At 46.2% G+C, this 13,465-nt stretch overlaps 2 protein-coding genes across 3 annotated transcripts; one reads left to right on the plus strand and one right to left on the minus strand.

The window, feature by feature from the left end:
* On the plus strand, positions 304–3,522 carry LOC110436851. Of its 2 annotated transcripts, none has more exons than XM_021464432.1 (8): positions 304–603; positions 752–773; positions 1,595–1,651; positions 1,747–1,828; positions 2,237–2,332; positions 2,443–2,567; positions 2,651–2,663; positions 2,764–3,522. In XM_021464432.1, the coding sequence occupies exons 1-8, from the start codon at positions 501–503 to the stop codon at positions 3,169–3,171; spliced, it is 906 nt and encodes a 301-aa protein (XP_021320107.1). In that variant the 5' UTR covers positions 304–500; the 3' UTR covers positions 3,172–3,522. The 2 variants fall into 2 exon arrangements, with proteins under 2 accessions (XP_021320107.1, XP_021320103.1); XM_021464428.1 differs by having other exon boundaries at positions 310–603; positions 2,651–2,669; positions 2,770–3,522.
* LOC8077964 (homeobox protein knotted-1-like 3) lies at positions 4,258–8,796 on the minus strand. Its single transcript, XM_002468566.2, has 6 exons — positions 8,407–8,796; positions 8,076–8,196; positions 5,447–5,637; positions 5,204–5,335; positions 4,773–4,906; positions 4,258–4,656 (listed from the first exon to the last, which is right to left on the minus strand). The coding sequence occupies exons 1-6, from the start codon at positions 8,794–8,796 to the stop codon at positions 4,653–4,655; spliced, it is 972 nt and encodes a 323-aa protein (XP_002468611.2). The 3' UTR covers positions 4,258–4,652.

Below are 13,465 nucleotides of genomic sequence, written 5' to 3' on the forward strand. Positions count from 1 at the left end.
TGTGGTCTCACCTGTTCCAGTTTCCTGCTCTGGTTGTTGCATTGCATGGAGAGGAGGAAAAGGGAAGGGAAATGCATCTCGTTTCGGCCCAAAGACGACCGCTCGGCCCAGTATAGTCGGATTCAGCCCAACTCACACGACTGCAATCTGCGACGAGACAGCTGGGCCATGCACCTGTCTCGTGCCGTAGGTTATGAGAAAAGTGGCGTTGGAATGGACGAATGGTCGTAGGAAGGAAAAAAAAAAAAGTTCCTAAAAAAATCTCGAAAAAAAACGGCAATAGCGGCGAACCGGCGACTCCTCGGCGTTGACCAGAGCCCCACTCGCCCGAACCAATTCCCAAAGCCAAAGGGTGCAGAGCCCCATTCTGCTCCAGCGGTCCAGCCCCACCGTGTCCGCCACGCCCATCCCCAAGTCCCAAGTCCAAGCGGAGCAGAGCCCGCCGTACCAATCGCCTCCCCAGATCGGCGACCCACCCGGAGGCGGAGGAGGAGGCGGCGATGGCGTCGTCGCAGGCGAACCTCGACAAGATGCAGCTCCGCCAGAGCTACCGCAACGTCTGGCACACCGACATGACCAACGCCATCCAGGCCGACTTCCCCTGTACGTAGCCGCCGCCCCCATCACTCTTCGATTCGTTCCCCACAACCGAACCTCTGCCGGGGGCCAGATCTGATCGATCACCGCGGGGGAGGGAGCTCGTCGTGTGTCCTGAATTCCTGATGGGTTTCTCTTCTCGCTGTGGTTGCAGACTGCTGCCTCGCGCTGTGGTGGTGAGCCTTCCATCGACCCTACCGAGCGATCTCACCGTCTTTTGCGGGTTTTGAGTCTCGAACCCCTCGCCTTCCGTAGATCTGAGGACACTTAATTTGTCGTTGTGGCTAGGGTTTTAGGGAATTTCGGTTTCCAAGGGTTCCGCGTGGATACCGCGTTTTGCATTGCCGCTTTTTTTTTTTTTTTTGAGGAGCATATCCTGAATTAATTGTTCCTTGTCCGTTTAGGGTTTATTCTGTGGCAGCAAGACGACTAATGAAGTAGAATTGAATGGGTGATGATGCGGAATCCATTGTCTCTAGGAATTCATATTTTTGTGACAAGTTTACGTAGCCCCTGCAGTAGCTGGCACAAACCCATAAGAGGATAGATGTCAGTTTCATTTCCCTCCCTGGAGCCAGTTAATGCAGAAATCATAAACAGGAACATGGAAATGATCCTCCCCTACACCCCTTTGTTAGATGCACCAGGTTAATTGGGCCAATGGGCATTGAAAGAGTGCATCATCTTTTTCTTTCTGTTGGGTCCTGGCCAATAATGTATGTTCCCTGCCTTCAAGTTCATTCCAGAGTATGCATAACCGACCATGTGAGGATTTAATCTCTGTTTCAAAAGAAACGCTCAAGTCTTACCAAAGATTATTGTATTTCCGTGGTTGCTATGATGGGTCTAATTAGATTCCATCGTTAGCATGTGGTGCTACTCTAACATGTGCGACAAGGCTTGTAATGTGCTTGCATTGGTTGCTACGGTCAGCATTTGGAAATGTGAACATTTTTAGCCATTTGTTAATCTGCTGCGTTTCCCTGTTTCTGTTCAGTGGACCTTGTGTGTCGTACATGCTTCGCAAAAGGGCTCTTTACAATGACATGTCAAGGTACTGTGCACCCTATTTTGTTTTGTTATGGTTACCACTGGTACCTTTTTTTAATACCCCATAACTTATCCCTGTCGCTCTTCTTTGTGGTGTAGATATGTCTGTTGTGCTGGCTACATGCCATGCAGTGGAAAGTGTGGCGAGAGCCGGTGCCCAGAGTTCTGTCTTGCAACTGAGGTACAAGGACAAGGCTCACTCAAGTTGCATTTTACCCTGCTGTTTTTTTGCACTGTACTTCTTAGTGTTTGGTTACATGTACTTGAATTCCATGTATAACATGTCTAATATTTCTTATGTCGACTTGATAACTGATGGTTCCTATTAGTGCTTTAGTTTAAAATGATCTTATTGAATCTTTAATATTTCCTGATCTCAGTTTTATGTATTCATGGTATGCCTGAAAACACAGTAAATGATCACCAAGGGTCAGATAGTTTTATCTGGCAAGTTTTTTTGTTTAATCAATACACTGTCATTGTACAATTGGGGCAATATGGATGTAATAAAGCCCCATTTCTAACACTAAAACCTCTGATGTTTCGTCTCTCTACCTTCTAACCTAAATAAGGCCTTCTTTCTTTTCAGGTGTGCCTTTGCTTTGGCAATTCAGTTGCATCAACCCGCTTCTTGCTGCAAGATGAATTCAACATACAAACAACTCAGTGCGACAACTGCATCATTGTAACCCCACTTCCCTCTTAAATTTCCTGTCTGATGCAATTCAAGGTCCTGTGGAGGGTTCGTGTTCTTTCTTCGATGTCACTTGGACTGAATATCACCTTTTACTACAGGGCTTCATGTTCTGCCTTCAACAAGTTGCTTGCATCTTCTCTATAGTTGCAGCTATTGTTGGCAGCGAGGAGCTTTCAGAGGCTTCCCAGATCCTTAACTGTCTGTCTGATTTGGTCTATTGGACGTAAGGCTCCCTTAACTCTCTTCTTTCAAATCTCCATAGCAACGGTCTCAGTTCTGATAATCCTATGCCACATACTTTTGCAGGGTTTGTGCCTGTATGCAGGTATATAACTCATCCATTTGTTGTTCCAACCTTACTGATCATGGCTCTTCTGAACCAAACCCTTACGTATTCTTCTCGTGTCATTGAAATGCAAATGCAGACGCAGCACAAAGTCGAAATGGACAAAAGGGATGGAAAGTTCGGCCCACCACAGCCCATGGCAGTGCCCCCAGTGCAACAAATGTCACGCATTGATCAGCCTATGCCGCCTCCTGCTGGATATGCACCACAACCAGCATATGGGCAGCCTTATGGTGGCTATCCACCTCCTGCTGGTCAAGGTTATCCGCCAGCTGGATACCCCCAGGGCGGTGGATACCCTCCTGCTCAAGGCTACCCACAGGGTGGTGGATACCCTCCACCTGCTCAAGGTTACCCCCAGGGTGGTGCATATCCTCCGCCTGGTTCTTACCCTCCACAAGGTTCGTACCCCCCAGCACAGGGCTCCTACCCTCCAGCACAGGGCTCCTACCCTCCAGCACAAAGCTACCCTGGCAAGTAAAGAGCACACGACAGGAGAGATACCTTTGCTAGGCAACCAAATATCGTGAACATGTAAACAGTAGGACTGCTGTAGAGCTATAGGTTATTTTGACAAATTCTTGCTACTGCTCAGGGTGGTATTCGGTGAACAATGTTTCTATTTTCTACGGTCAACTCATCAACGGCTTGTGTTGATCATATCGTGTTGAGTTTATCATTCTTCGAATAAGGAATGGCAGTGAATTGGAAATTTCATCTGTATTTGAATTTGGTGACAACGGACGTGGAGATTGTTGCTTGTCTGTTTTCGATAAATAATTGGAGCTTGTCTGAGTCATGTTAAACATGAAAGAGTGTTGTTGTGAGTTCACTTTGCTCTGTATGATAATCACAACTTTTATGACGTTTGATAATGGAGTGAAGGAATGAAATGCTTATGAGCACGAGCACGGTGCAGTGCCTTTCATACACGTTATTATCATAGGACGAGATGAATAGACAGACAGCAACCCTCATTCTGTGATTATAATCTTTTTTCTTCTTGTCCAGTTGTCCTCTTTTGTTTTCCCCTCATAAACCAATTATCTATTTGATTCCAAGATAGCGAGGTCTCAACGGAGCTGTCCTTGGTTGAGACGTAGCTAGCTCCAGCATCAACCGATAGGAATATCTGACAAGTTGCATAGCAATTATCTCTTCAAAGACATTAATCCGAGACGATGTATGTATCTGTAATCATGTAACTGTAGACATTAATCGGAATCGGTCTTGTCATCACGAGAAGGATTGCTCGTTATGCGCCGGAAAACGTTGGGATTATTATGAGAGGCTTGCTGCTCCAGCCTTAATTTGTCTTGTGGTGTTGGTTAGGCCTAATCGTCCAATAAATCTGCACCGGGCTGGCTGTCCAATTTCAATTTGGTACACCTAATCGATACAAGGCCCACAGCGATAGAGATTCCGATCTGATCCACGTAGCAGCCGTCTGAATTGTATTACGGCAACTGTATATGATGTTATGATGATTGGCATAGCTACCATATTTTCTGAATGGAACAGATTATTGTTGACAAATAAAGTAGCAGCAGCTTATGGTACAAACATGAATGCAACCTCTGTTTTTTCTCTCTTTCTGCCAGCAGATGATGGTCAGATCAGATCACTATATATGTGCACAGGGGATGGATTTTTAATCCTCAGATTATGTATGTACGCTGGGGGACAAAATATGGCTATACAATAATAATAACAAGAATGAAGTATGCTCTGAGCACATGAGCTCAAAAATCACAGCAAACAAATATGCCAGTGGTCAGACTAGTGTACGTGTATGTGTGTGTCATCAACCTGTCACCTCTGACTAATCACTAGATATACAGTTGAATCGATCGGCCGATCCTCTTTATTTTTGTGAGTCGCCATGGTCGTCGAGCTTCGTTTGATTAGCGTGTTGGTATATGTGTCAGCAGGTGTGCATTACATTGTGCAGCTTGCCCTCCATCACCTGCAGATATATGCATTTGTGTCAGAAACTGTAGGGATTACTGAGAGTGTTACTACTTATTACATGAGAGATGTATATATATCAAATCATGCATTGAAGCGAGCATTATTGGTGACCTTTTACGCTTTGATTTGAGGGTTGACGTCTGGGAGTTGTTGTGCCAGTTTCGCTTCCTCTGGTTGATGAACCAGTTGTTGATTTGTTTCAGCTGCAGGCCAGTCTCTTCAACAAGCTTTGCCTTATCGTCTTCCTGTACCAGCCACTCAAATGATACCATCTTTAGGATATGCACACATGATACTTTACAAACCACAAATCTCTTTCTTTCTTTCTTTCTTTCTTTCTTTCCCAAGAGCTCAGTTAACAACCACATAATTTATTAAATGCATATATATTGGCAGCAATAAGCTTCATCAGCAAGTTGTTGGATATATGGAGAACAGCTCAGAAGGGCGACCACACCACATCATCAGTGTATGCATTGGTAGTAGCAGCAGATGGCTGGTTGCATTCTTGCATGCATGCATGATAGCTACAATGCACTCACCGTGGGGTATGGCCACTTGGAGTGCTGCTGCCACCATTGCTTGAGGATGCTGGTGGTGTCCCCAGGCAGCTTCCCGGCCCTCCTTTTCCTCAGAATTTCCTCCCTCACATCCTCTATTCTTGACTTGAAACCCTGCAACGAATTCGACATGACTTCACATCAACCAAAAGCTTTCACACGGTTTAGTTTGCAATGGTATATAGCACAATCTACTTCTTCCTCTTGTTCTTTATGTTTTTTAACCTGCTTGAGCTCGATCTTAAGCTCCTGCCTGACCCTCTCCATGAGTGAGCGCTCCGAGTCGGTGGGCAGGAGCGGGCCGAAGCCCATCATGTCGTGCCCATCGGAGCCCATGTCCAGGGCCCCCTCTAGCATGGGGGGCTCGTCCTCGTCCTCCGACATGGTCGCCCCCGTCCCTTCCTCTAGCGTCGCTCCTACATATATATGCATATGACATGGGCAACATCCATCAGAAAAAGATCATTAGTGACTGACTGACTAACTGTCAGCAACGATGATTTACCCTGAAACAAACCGTGTTAATGACCTTGCTAACATGGAAAGTATATTCCTCGTCAATCGTTTGCATCGATCAGTTCGGATCACAATTAATCACAAGTAGCAGTATAATGATCCGTGATCGAGACACCATAGAAACATGTACGGAGGCATGCATGAATGAAAGGTGATCTCTCTGGGACGTGGACTCGAGATAGACATGCATGCATGAGAACCAGCTGGCTAAGCTATGCCTAGGTAGACATTTGTACCAGCTCTGAGCATGGCCACTTGCATTGCGAGGAAGAAGCACCCGATTAAACACATGAATGCTAGACACGCTTTTGGAATTTTGCAGCTATCTCTAAAAGTAACGATAGTGCATGTCCGGAAGAGCTAGCTATATAATAGGAAACTGACTCAAGTGTGTTAGGGTCAGGGGCATGGGATGGGCTTAAACTGCATATATAGTTTTTGAAGAAATAATTAAACCGCATATATATGTAGGTTGGAAAGATAATATATAGACATCTAGAGTTAACCACTAAGTCGAAGATTTAAGAAAAAAACGCCGCACCATCATGAATTTGCTTGTGTCAAGGTGAAGCTAGAGATAAAATTAATAGCTGTCGAAAAGAACAAAACTCCTGAAGTAGGCGCGGTAAAATGGTGACGCCTCTAAAGTCTAAAACCCTTTATAACGACATAAGTGTTGTAAATTCAACACCCGCAACATGACCTAATAATAACCTAGGGGTCATGATTGAAAGATAAGTTTTCATGCTTAATTAGTTATTATTAGACGACAACATATATATTTTCCTTAGTTGTGTATTGCATCGTCTTTTTGTTTTTTGATGATCATAAGTTAGCTTATATATGTGTCGCACACCAGTAAATTGAGGGGGTGCAAATATGTTCTGACTTCTCATTATATGAAGACGACCACCAAGAGCACGGTCATGTCAGGTGGTGTTGATGGGCCGATGGATAGTTCATGTTCAATCATGCATGGTGATAATAGTACCTCTAGCTAGCCGATCACTTTTCCGTAATGATCGATTCACACAGCAAAATTGAACTACATATATCCAAGTCAAATTTGCTTCTGAGAACGTCAGAGTATCAAATTTTTCCCTGATACATGGGAAGTAAGAAAATTATACTTTTGTGATTTTCTTGCTCTTATAGTCGAGCCTTTGAAAAAAAAATGGCCAGTGTATGCTATACCTCCGTCGCTACTGATGTTTCGCCAAACCTCCTGATAACTTCTTAATTTGAAACATGAACAAAAAGTGGTTACGCCTTATATTGAAAACCTCTCTCAGCACTAGTACTACTGCATTAATGTTTGTGAGAGAGCACGCCTTATATTATGGGATATAAACAAAAAAGTGGTTACGACTTATATACTTGGACGGAGGGAGTAACCACGTATTGGGTACTAGCTAGTTTTTTCTTAAACTATTAGGTACTAGCTTTATTGTGGAAATTTTTGAATTTGGCTTTAGTTTTTAGGAAGGGTAAATAACCATTGACAACCCATAAAAAACATGTGTGAAAATTATGCTGAAAATATGAATTTTCATGTGTGCCTTCGGTTTGTTTTTCCTAACAACATAGAGATGGCGGCAAGGGTTTAGTAGTTCTCCTGTCCTTTGCCATGTACGGTTGGGCTGTTAGGCTTGCTACGTGGGCCACAACTTCACCATCCGACGGTCCGACCTAGTTGCATGCATTTGAAATGTTATTCCGGTATTTCAACAGCCCAGCTGGTACGTACGCACTACGTGAGTACGTGCATATATTCTCCTTTTGATTTTGCATATTTCTTATTCTGTTTCTCGTTGAATACTAAAACTCTCCTTTTGGGGAAAGCAACTAGCAAGAAATTTGCCGGGCATATGTATTCACAGAGAAGAAGAATTAATACTAAAATACCTGCTGTGCTTGTTAGTATCTCTTACCATCGATACTCTCAACGGTTAAAGAACTTCGTTAGGATTGAGAGGAAAACCTTAAGACGCAAGCAAGTCACACACACCCAACAGAGATGCATAGAAGCCATAGAAGACGACGCTACAACTAATTTTACCTTTGTATGCTTACACATGCTGCATCAATCAACAAACTAAAGAAACAGTGAGCGTGTGGTACCCTTCAAACTAACTACCAGCAGCAAGGAGAAAAAGGCAGCGCACCGGATAGGCAAATCTTGAGAAAACAACACCCAAACTTGCGCAAATGCAACCAGAAATGGAAGGAGGAAGGAAACAGAAATTTGGAGGAGACAATTGGGAAAATTATATAAACGTAATTAAACTAATTGATGAAATGAAACATATATGGATGTAGCCACTAGCCAGCTGCTTACCGGTGAGGTCCTGGAGCGACTGCTCGATCTCGCGGCACGCCATGACGGCCTCCACGGCGTGCACCCGGACGTGCTGCTGCAGCTGCTCCCGGAACGAGCACAGCAGCATCAGATACTGCGCCTGCACCACCATGCATCCATGCAGGTTAAAGTAAACAACCAGAGCCGCCATGCATATGCATGCATGCATGCAGAGGAAGAGATCGAGAAGAACCAGTCAGCTCGATGGATGGAAATTAACCTTAGATATATGCATGCGTGGATGATGCATATATATATATAGCTAGTAATAGTGGGAGCAGGTAGTAGAGCTAGCGGCAGGACGACGTACGAGGAAGGAGTCGAGGTCGTGCTTGTCGTGCGGGGAGAGGAAGGGGCGGTGGTGGGCGGCGTAGGAGTGGAGGAGGCCGCTGGACTGGGCCAGCTGCGCGTCGATGAGCGGGAGGTGGTCGATGGGCGTCGCCACGCGCAGGCACCCCACGTGCGCCGCCACCAGCTGCTCGCACAGCGGGTGCACCGCGATCTCCCCCTTGAGCAGCTGCCGCTCCTCCGCCTCGGCCGCCGCCGCGGCGGCTGCGGCGGCCGCGGCAGCCGCTGCTGCAGCCGCCGCCGAAGTCGACGACGAGCACTCGGCGCCGCCGCTGCCGGCGGCGTACCCCACGCCCATGTCCATGCCTAGGCTCCCTCCTGCTTGATCACCGCCGCCGCCGCCGCCCTGCATATGCCGCTGCTTTTCCAAGCTCGATGTATATGGTCTCCCCTGATCCCTTTCTTCTTCGATTGGACGCGCGCGCGCCTGAGACGGGCCGGGGCAGCTGTGCTCGGCGGCTGGGTAGGCTTCTTGGCCCGGTTGGTGCTCGCTCGCGCGCTCCCGCTGGTTTGCGCACGCGCGTGCGTCGACGGGTATGTATATATGGCGATGGCTAGCTTATGAAGCAACAACTTGGGCGGGCGGTGGCCAGCGGGAGGAAGAAGGATTTAATGGAGAGTTAGTTAGCAAGGACACAAAGGAGATGGTGAGGCGTCTTTTCGAGGGTTCCTAAGCCGGGGGGACAACGGCAAGGGAAAAAGGCGGCCGGGCCGGAGAGATAGCAGCTAGATAGCCGCTGCAGAGAGCTGGCTAGCTAGATGACAGAGACGGCGAGAGCAGCTAGCTAACTGTAGCTGATGATGAGACCAGGCGGCGGCCGGAGATCGTGGTGAAAATAAAGAAAAGGCGGGGGTGAATTGCAGAGCCGCGCGCCGGCCGGCCGGTAAGAAAGAAAGAAAATGTGAGGGGGTGAGAGAAGAAGTGGAGGTGGAGGTGGGGATCGGAGGAGGGTGTGTGTGGCGAAGCTTTGGAATCTAAGCATGCCCAAAGAGGAAGAGGAACAGCTAAAGCAAGGTGCCTATATAGCTGCTAGCTACCAAGAGTTGCACCAATGCGTTTTTCTACTAGGAGGGGGGGGGGGGGGGAGGATAGGATATGATAGGTAGGAGGTTGCACATGTAGCTAATACTCCTATGTATATTAGCTTCACATGGATCATGTGTTTGCATTTATATTTTCTTCGTTGAAGAGAAGATATATTGCACATTTGTAGCTAGAGAGTATTAATTAGGGCATACCTTAACTTGTCGTACTACGTGCGGTGGTACTACTGTGGAAGCTAATTAAGCAAGAAAAAAATAGGTAAGGTAGTTATGCGTTGTACTACTCTGTGTAATCGGTTTGCAAACCATATTTGTAGGGCTGGTTATGATTAGCACTAAGCTTGCATTTCTTTTATGTTTATTTGCTTCACTCTCAATAAAAAAACGGGCTAAAAAAGTTATGCCTCTGCAAATATGCACAGGTGCATCTGAATCACTGTGTAGATGTAGCTAGTAGGGTGCAATTAGGCTACACCTTTTTCTTTGTCGGGTGTGCAATTCGCAAATCATGCATATCGAAGGTATAGTAAGTAGGTTGACATGAAGCAGCGGCACTTGTTAATTTTTACGTCATACGACATGTACGCACGGTTTCTAAACTATAATTGTGGTTGCAATCACGCATAGAATCCATACATCCATCCATACGGATTATTAGTATTAAACAAGCACATCCCCTTGCTTCATCTTCCCATCCCATTTGGTAATTTGAATAATTAGGAGTTGGTTTCAAGAAATACTTTTGGTGGCGATTGGGGCGCCTTCGGTTGCCTCTACCAACCTTGCGGTTGGCGCCGGGAATGGGCGTCTGCCTCGCTGCTGCCTGCTGCTGCTGCTGTTGCATCGTCTTTTGGTCGTCGTCGTCGTCGCCGTCGTCTCCATCGATCATCGATTGTCTGCATTATTGTTGCCTTTAGACTGCCCTGCAGCTGTAGCTGAATGCTGGTAGTACGTACTACTACTGGCAGGCAGGCAGGTGCTGGCTACTTAAGCAAGCATTAGCAGATGGATCAGAGGCGTTAATCGCATCGGATTTATATTAGGCGGCGTATTATATTGGTATTAGTTGGGCGGGTCGCCGTGTGTGTGTGGAGTCGCCGTGGCGGGGCCCGCCGGCTGTAGCTGCTTTGTCGTCTGATCATATCGTAACAGACGGACAATGACGTACACGCTGCCTGCAGTTTAGGGTTTGTGTATAACTTTTATTTAGTATATATGGCGCTCTTGCTTGCTGCTTGCTAGCTTTTCCGGTCCTTACGCGTGCTCATGCCTACATATTATATATATCGGTTTCATTATATATATCTAATAATTGCGTTTAAAAAAATATCTAATAAAAAATCTTATTGTGTTCGCGCGTTAAGAAATGCACGCCGCTATAATTTAGTATTGGTCAATCTCAATCATGTGTAGTACGTCGTTGCTCATCACTGCCTCGGATGTTTTGTTAGAATACAAATACATAGATATTATTTGTGATAATAATATATATACGTGTATGCATGGTAGCTAGGTGGTCATGTTGGGCAAATGAGGCACACAAATTCTTTTATGTCCACACATGACATATAATAATGCTTGCTTCTATATATATATATATGAAGCATGCATTTTGATGTATTGGGGTGTAAACGATTAACGTCTTGTTTAGTTCCCAAAAAATTTTGCAAAATTTTTCAGATTCTTCATCACATCGAATCTTTAGACGCATGCATAGAGTATTAAATATAGATAAAAATAAAAACTAATTGCACAGTTTGGTCGGAATTGACGAGACGAATCTTTTGAGTCTAGTTAGTCTATAATTGGACAATATTTGTCAAATACAAACGAAAGTGCTACAGTGTTGATTTCCTAAAAATTTTTGGAACTAAACAAGGCCTAAATTCGCCAAAGAGAAGTAAAATAGACTCTTTAATTTACTGCTTAACACAAATAAATACCGCAACAAACAAGCTGGGAACAGGACTGGCTCGAAGGAGTAACTACCAAAGTGCTCCGCCAAACACCACAAACAGATAAAGGTGCACTTAATTATGAGAAATAAAGAGCTAGCGCACCATGTACGAGTACGACTACACACGTGTAGTAGAACCCACAACATACTAGTACTACTTACAAGCGGCAGTGCCCTAGGCATGGCTTTGTTAGTTGTTGACTTGTTGGAAGCAAAGGCAATACGAGAGAGGGCCAGCAACTAACGCAGTGCCCGGACTTTGCAGCTCTGGTAATCTGGTTCGTATTCTCCGGCTACGGTCCGGTCCCAAAAAAAATGGCCAATCGAGCTTTCATTCTGCTTCTTCGTACCTTCTATAGTAGATGTACTGTCTAGCAGCCACTATTGTACGCTCGTTGTACGTATATACTTGTATACAGCATGGTGTAACGGGTAACGGCCTAGCTAGAGTCAATCTGAATTTGATAATGACCAGGCAGATCGACGCAGCTGCAGCGCTGCAAGCCTGCACTGTCTTCTTAATTACCTGCATTGTCCGTGTACACAATCCATGCATGCAGAGTCTCCGAAGTTGTAGGCCTGAAATAATTCCTTTCCCTTGTAGCCGTCCGTGTACCTTAAGGTCAGCGTGACGTACGCGTTACAAACCGGGCAGCCCTTGTCGAATCTCAAGACGTGCAGCCGTCGTCGGCTACTGTTCGCGACGCAACACAAGGCCGGTACCAAGGGGCATCGTCAGAGAAGCAATCATGCGTGGCAGTTGGCAAGTGCCAGTAGCCTACGATTCTACGGCGACGGCGGCAACCCCGGCCGGGCCGATGGGTCGGAGACGTCGAGTCAGTTGAGTGGCCAAGTCAAGACCATCGGGCGGCCCGGTCATCCAGCCGGCGGCGGTGTTGTAGTTGTAGTACTTGCGGTCACCTCGCGACGGACGACTGCCCACGACGGTCGACGTGCGGGATCGGGACGCGGGCCAGCATACAGAGCGCGCGCAGCAGCAGGCGGCGAGCACGGACGCATCAGCGCGCGTGCGAGCCGAGGACCACGCACACACAGCTACTCCCTCCCTCCGTCGTGTCGTTTTAGGTTTTCGTGCCACAAGTTTGACTCGATTTGTAGATAATATATGCAGTATTTGTGTCTCTAAATAAATTTGTTAAAAAATTAGACTTAAAGATCTTTCCAATGATATTAATTATGTACTATAAATATTAATATTTTTTTACTATATATTTAGTTAAAGTTATTTCTTAGGAAGCGCAAACGACACTTATTTTGGGACGGAGGAAGTAGCGTGCAGCGCGTACAGGGAGGATCGGATCGGGGGACGGATCGATCGCCGGCCGTACGACGCCTCGGCGGATGATCACTACTGGCTACTGGATGGATGGCGGATGGAGCCCCACACGTTTCGCACGCATGGGATTACTCTACTCCGCTGGTTGTTGGGCGCGTGTGGCCGGCCCGGCCGGTCGAGTAATGGATGGCCCCTCTCTCTCTCTCTCTCTGGCTCGCATGCGTGGGGGTGGCAATGGCGGCATGGTCCCCGGGGCCCGGCCGGGCGCGCGATTTTACCTGCCGCCCGGCCAGCAACGGCTTTCCTTCCTTCTTCTCCCACGTTTTTCTTCTTCTTCTTCTTCTTCTCGGTTTGGAGACTATGGATCGAGGAAAATTGACAGCTGAACGTGCACGAAAAAGCCCCCGGCCCCTGAACAAACCAACGAGCAACGAGGCTTTCATCTCGTACAGTCGTACGTACAGTTGCCAGAATCAGTCGTGCCACCCCACATTTTCTCAGATAAATATATTCATGCATGATTCGTTCGTCGACACCATCTATTATATATGTTGGTTTTTTTCCTCTGTTTTAAATTTGGAAAAAAAAAGTGTGCATATGAACCTATTATACGAATACAACCAAATCAAAAGCAACCCTTATGTTCGTCGAGAGAGTCTATAAATTACGAGATTAATCAGAAAAATAAAAGAATATACATATTTGGATTTTATAATAATGTAA

This window comes from Sorghum bicolor, chromosome 1 (genome assembly GCF_000003195.3).
Source record: "Sorghum bicolor cultivar BTx623 chromosome 1, Sorghum_bicolor_NCBIv3, whole genome shotgun sequence".
Lineage (NCBI taxonomy): Eukaryota > Viridiplantae > Streptophyta > Magnoliopsida > Poales > Poaceae > Sorghum > Sorghum bicolor.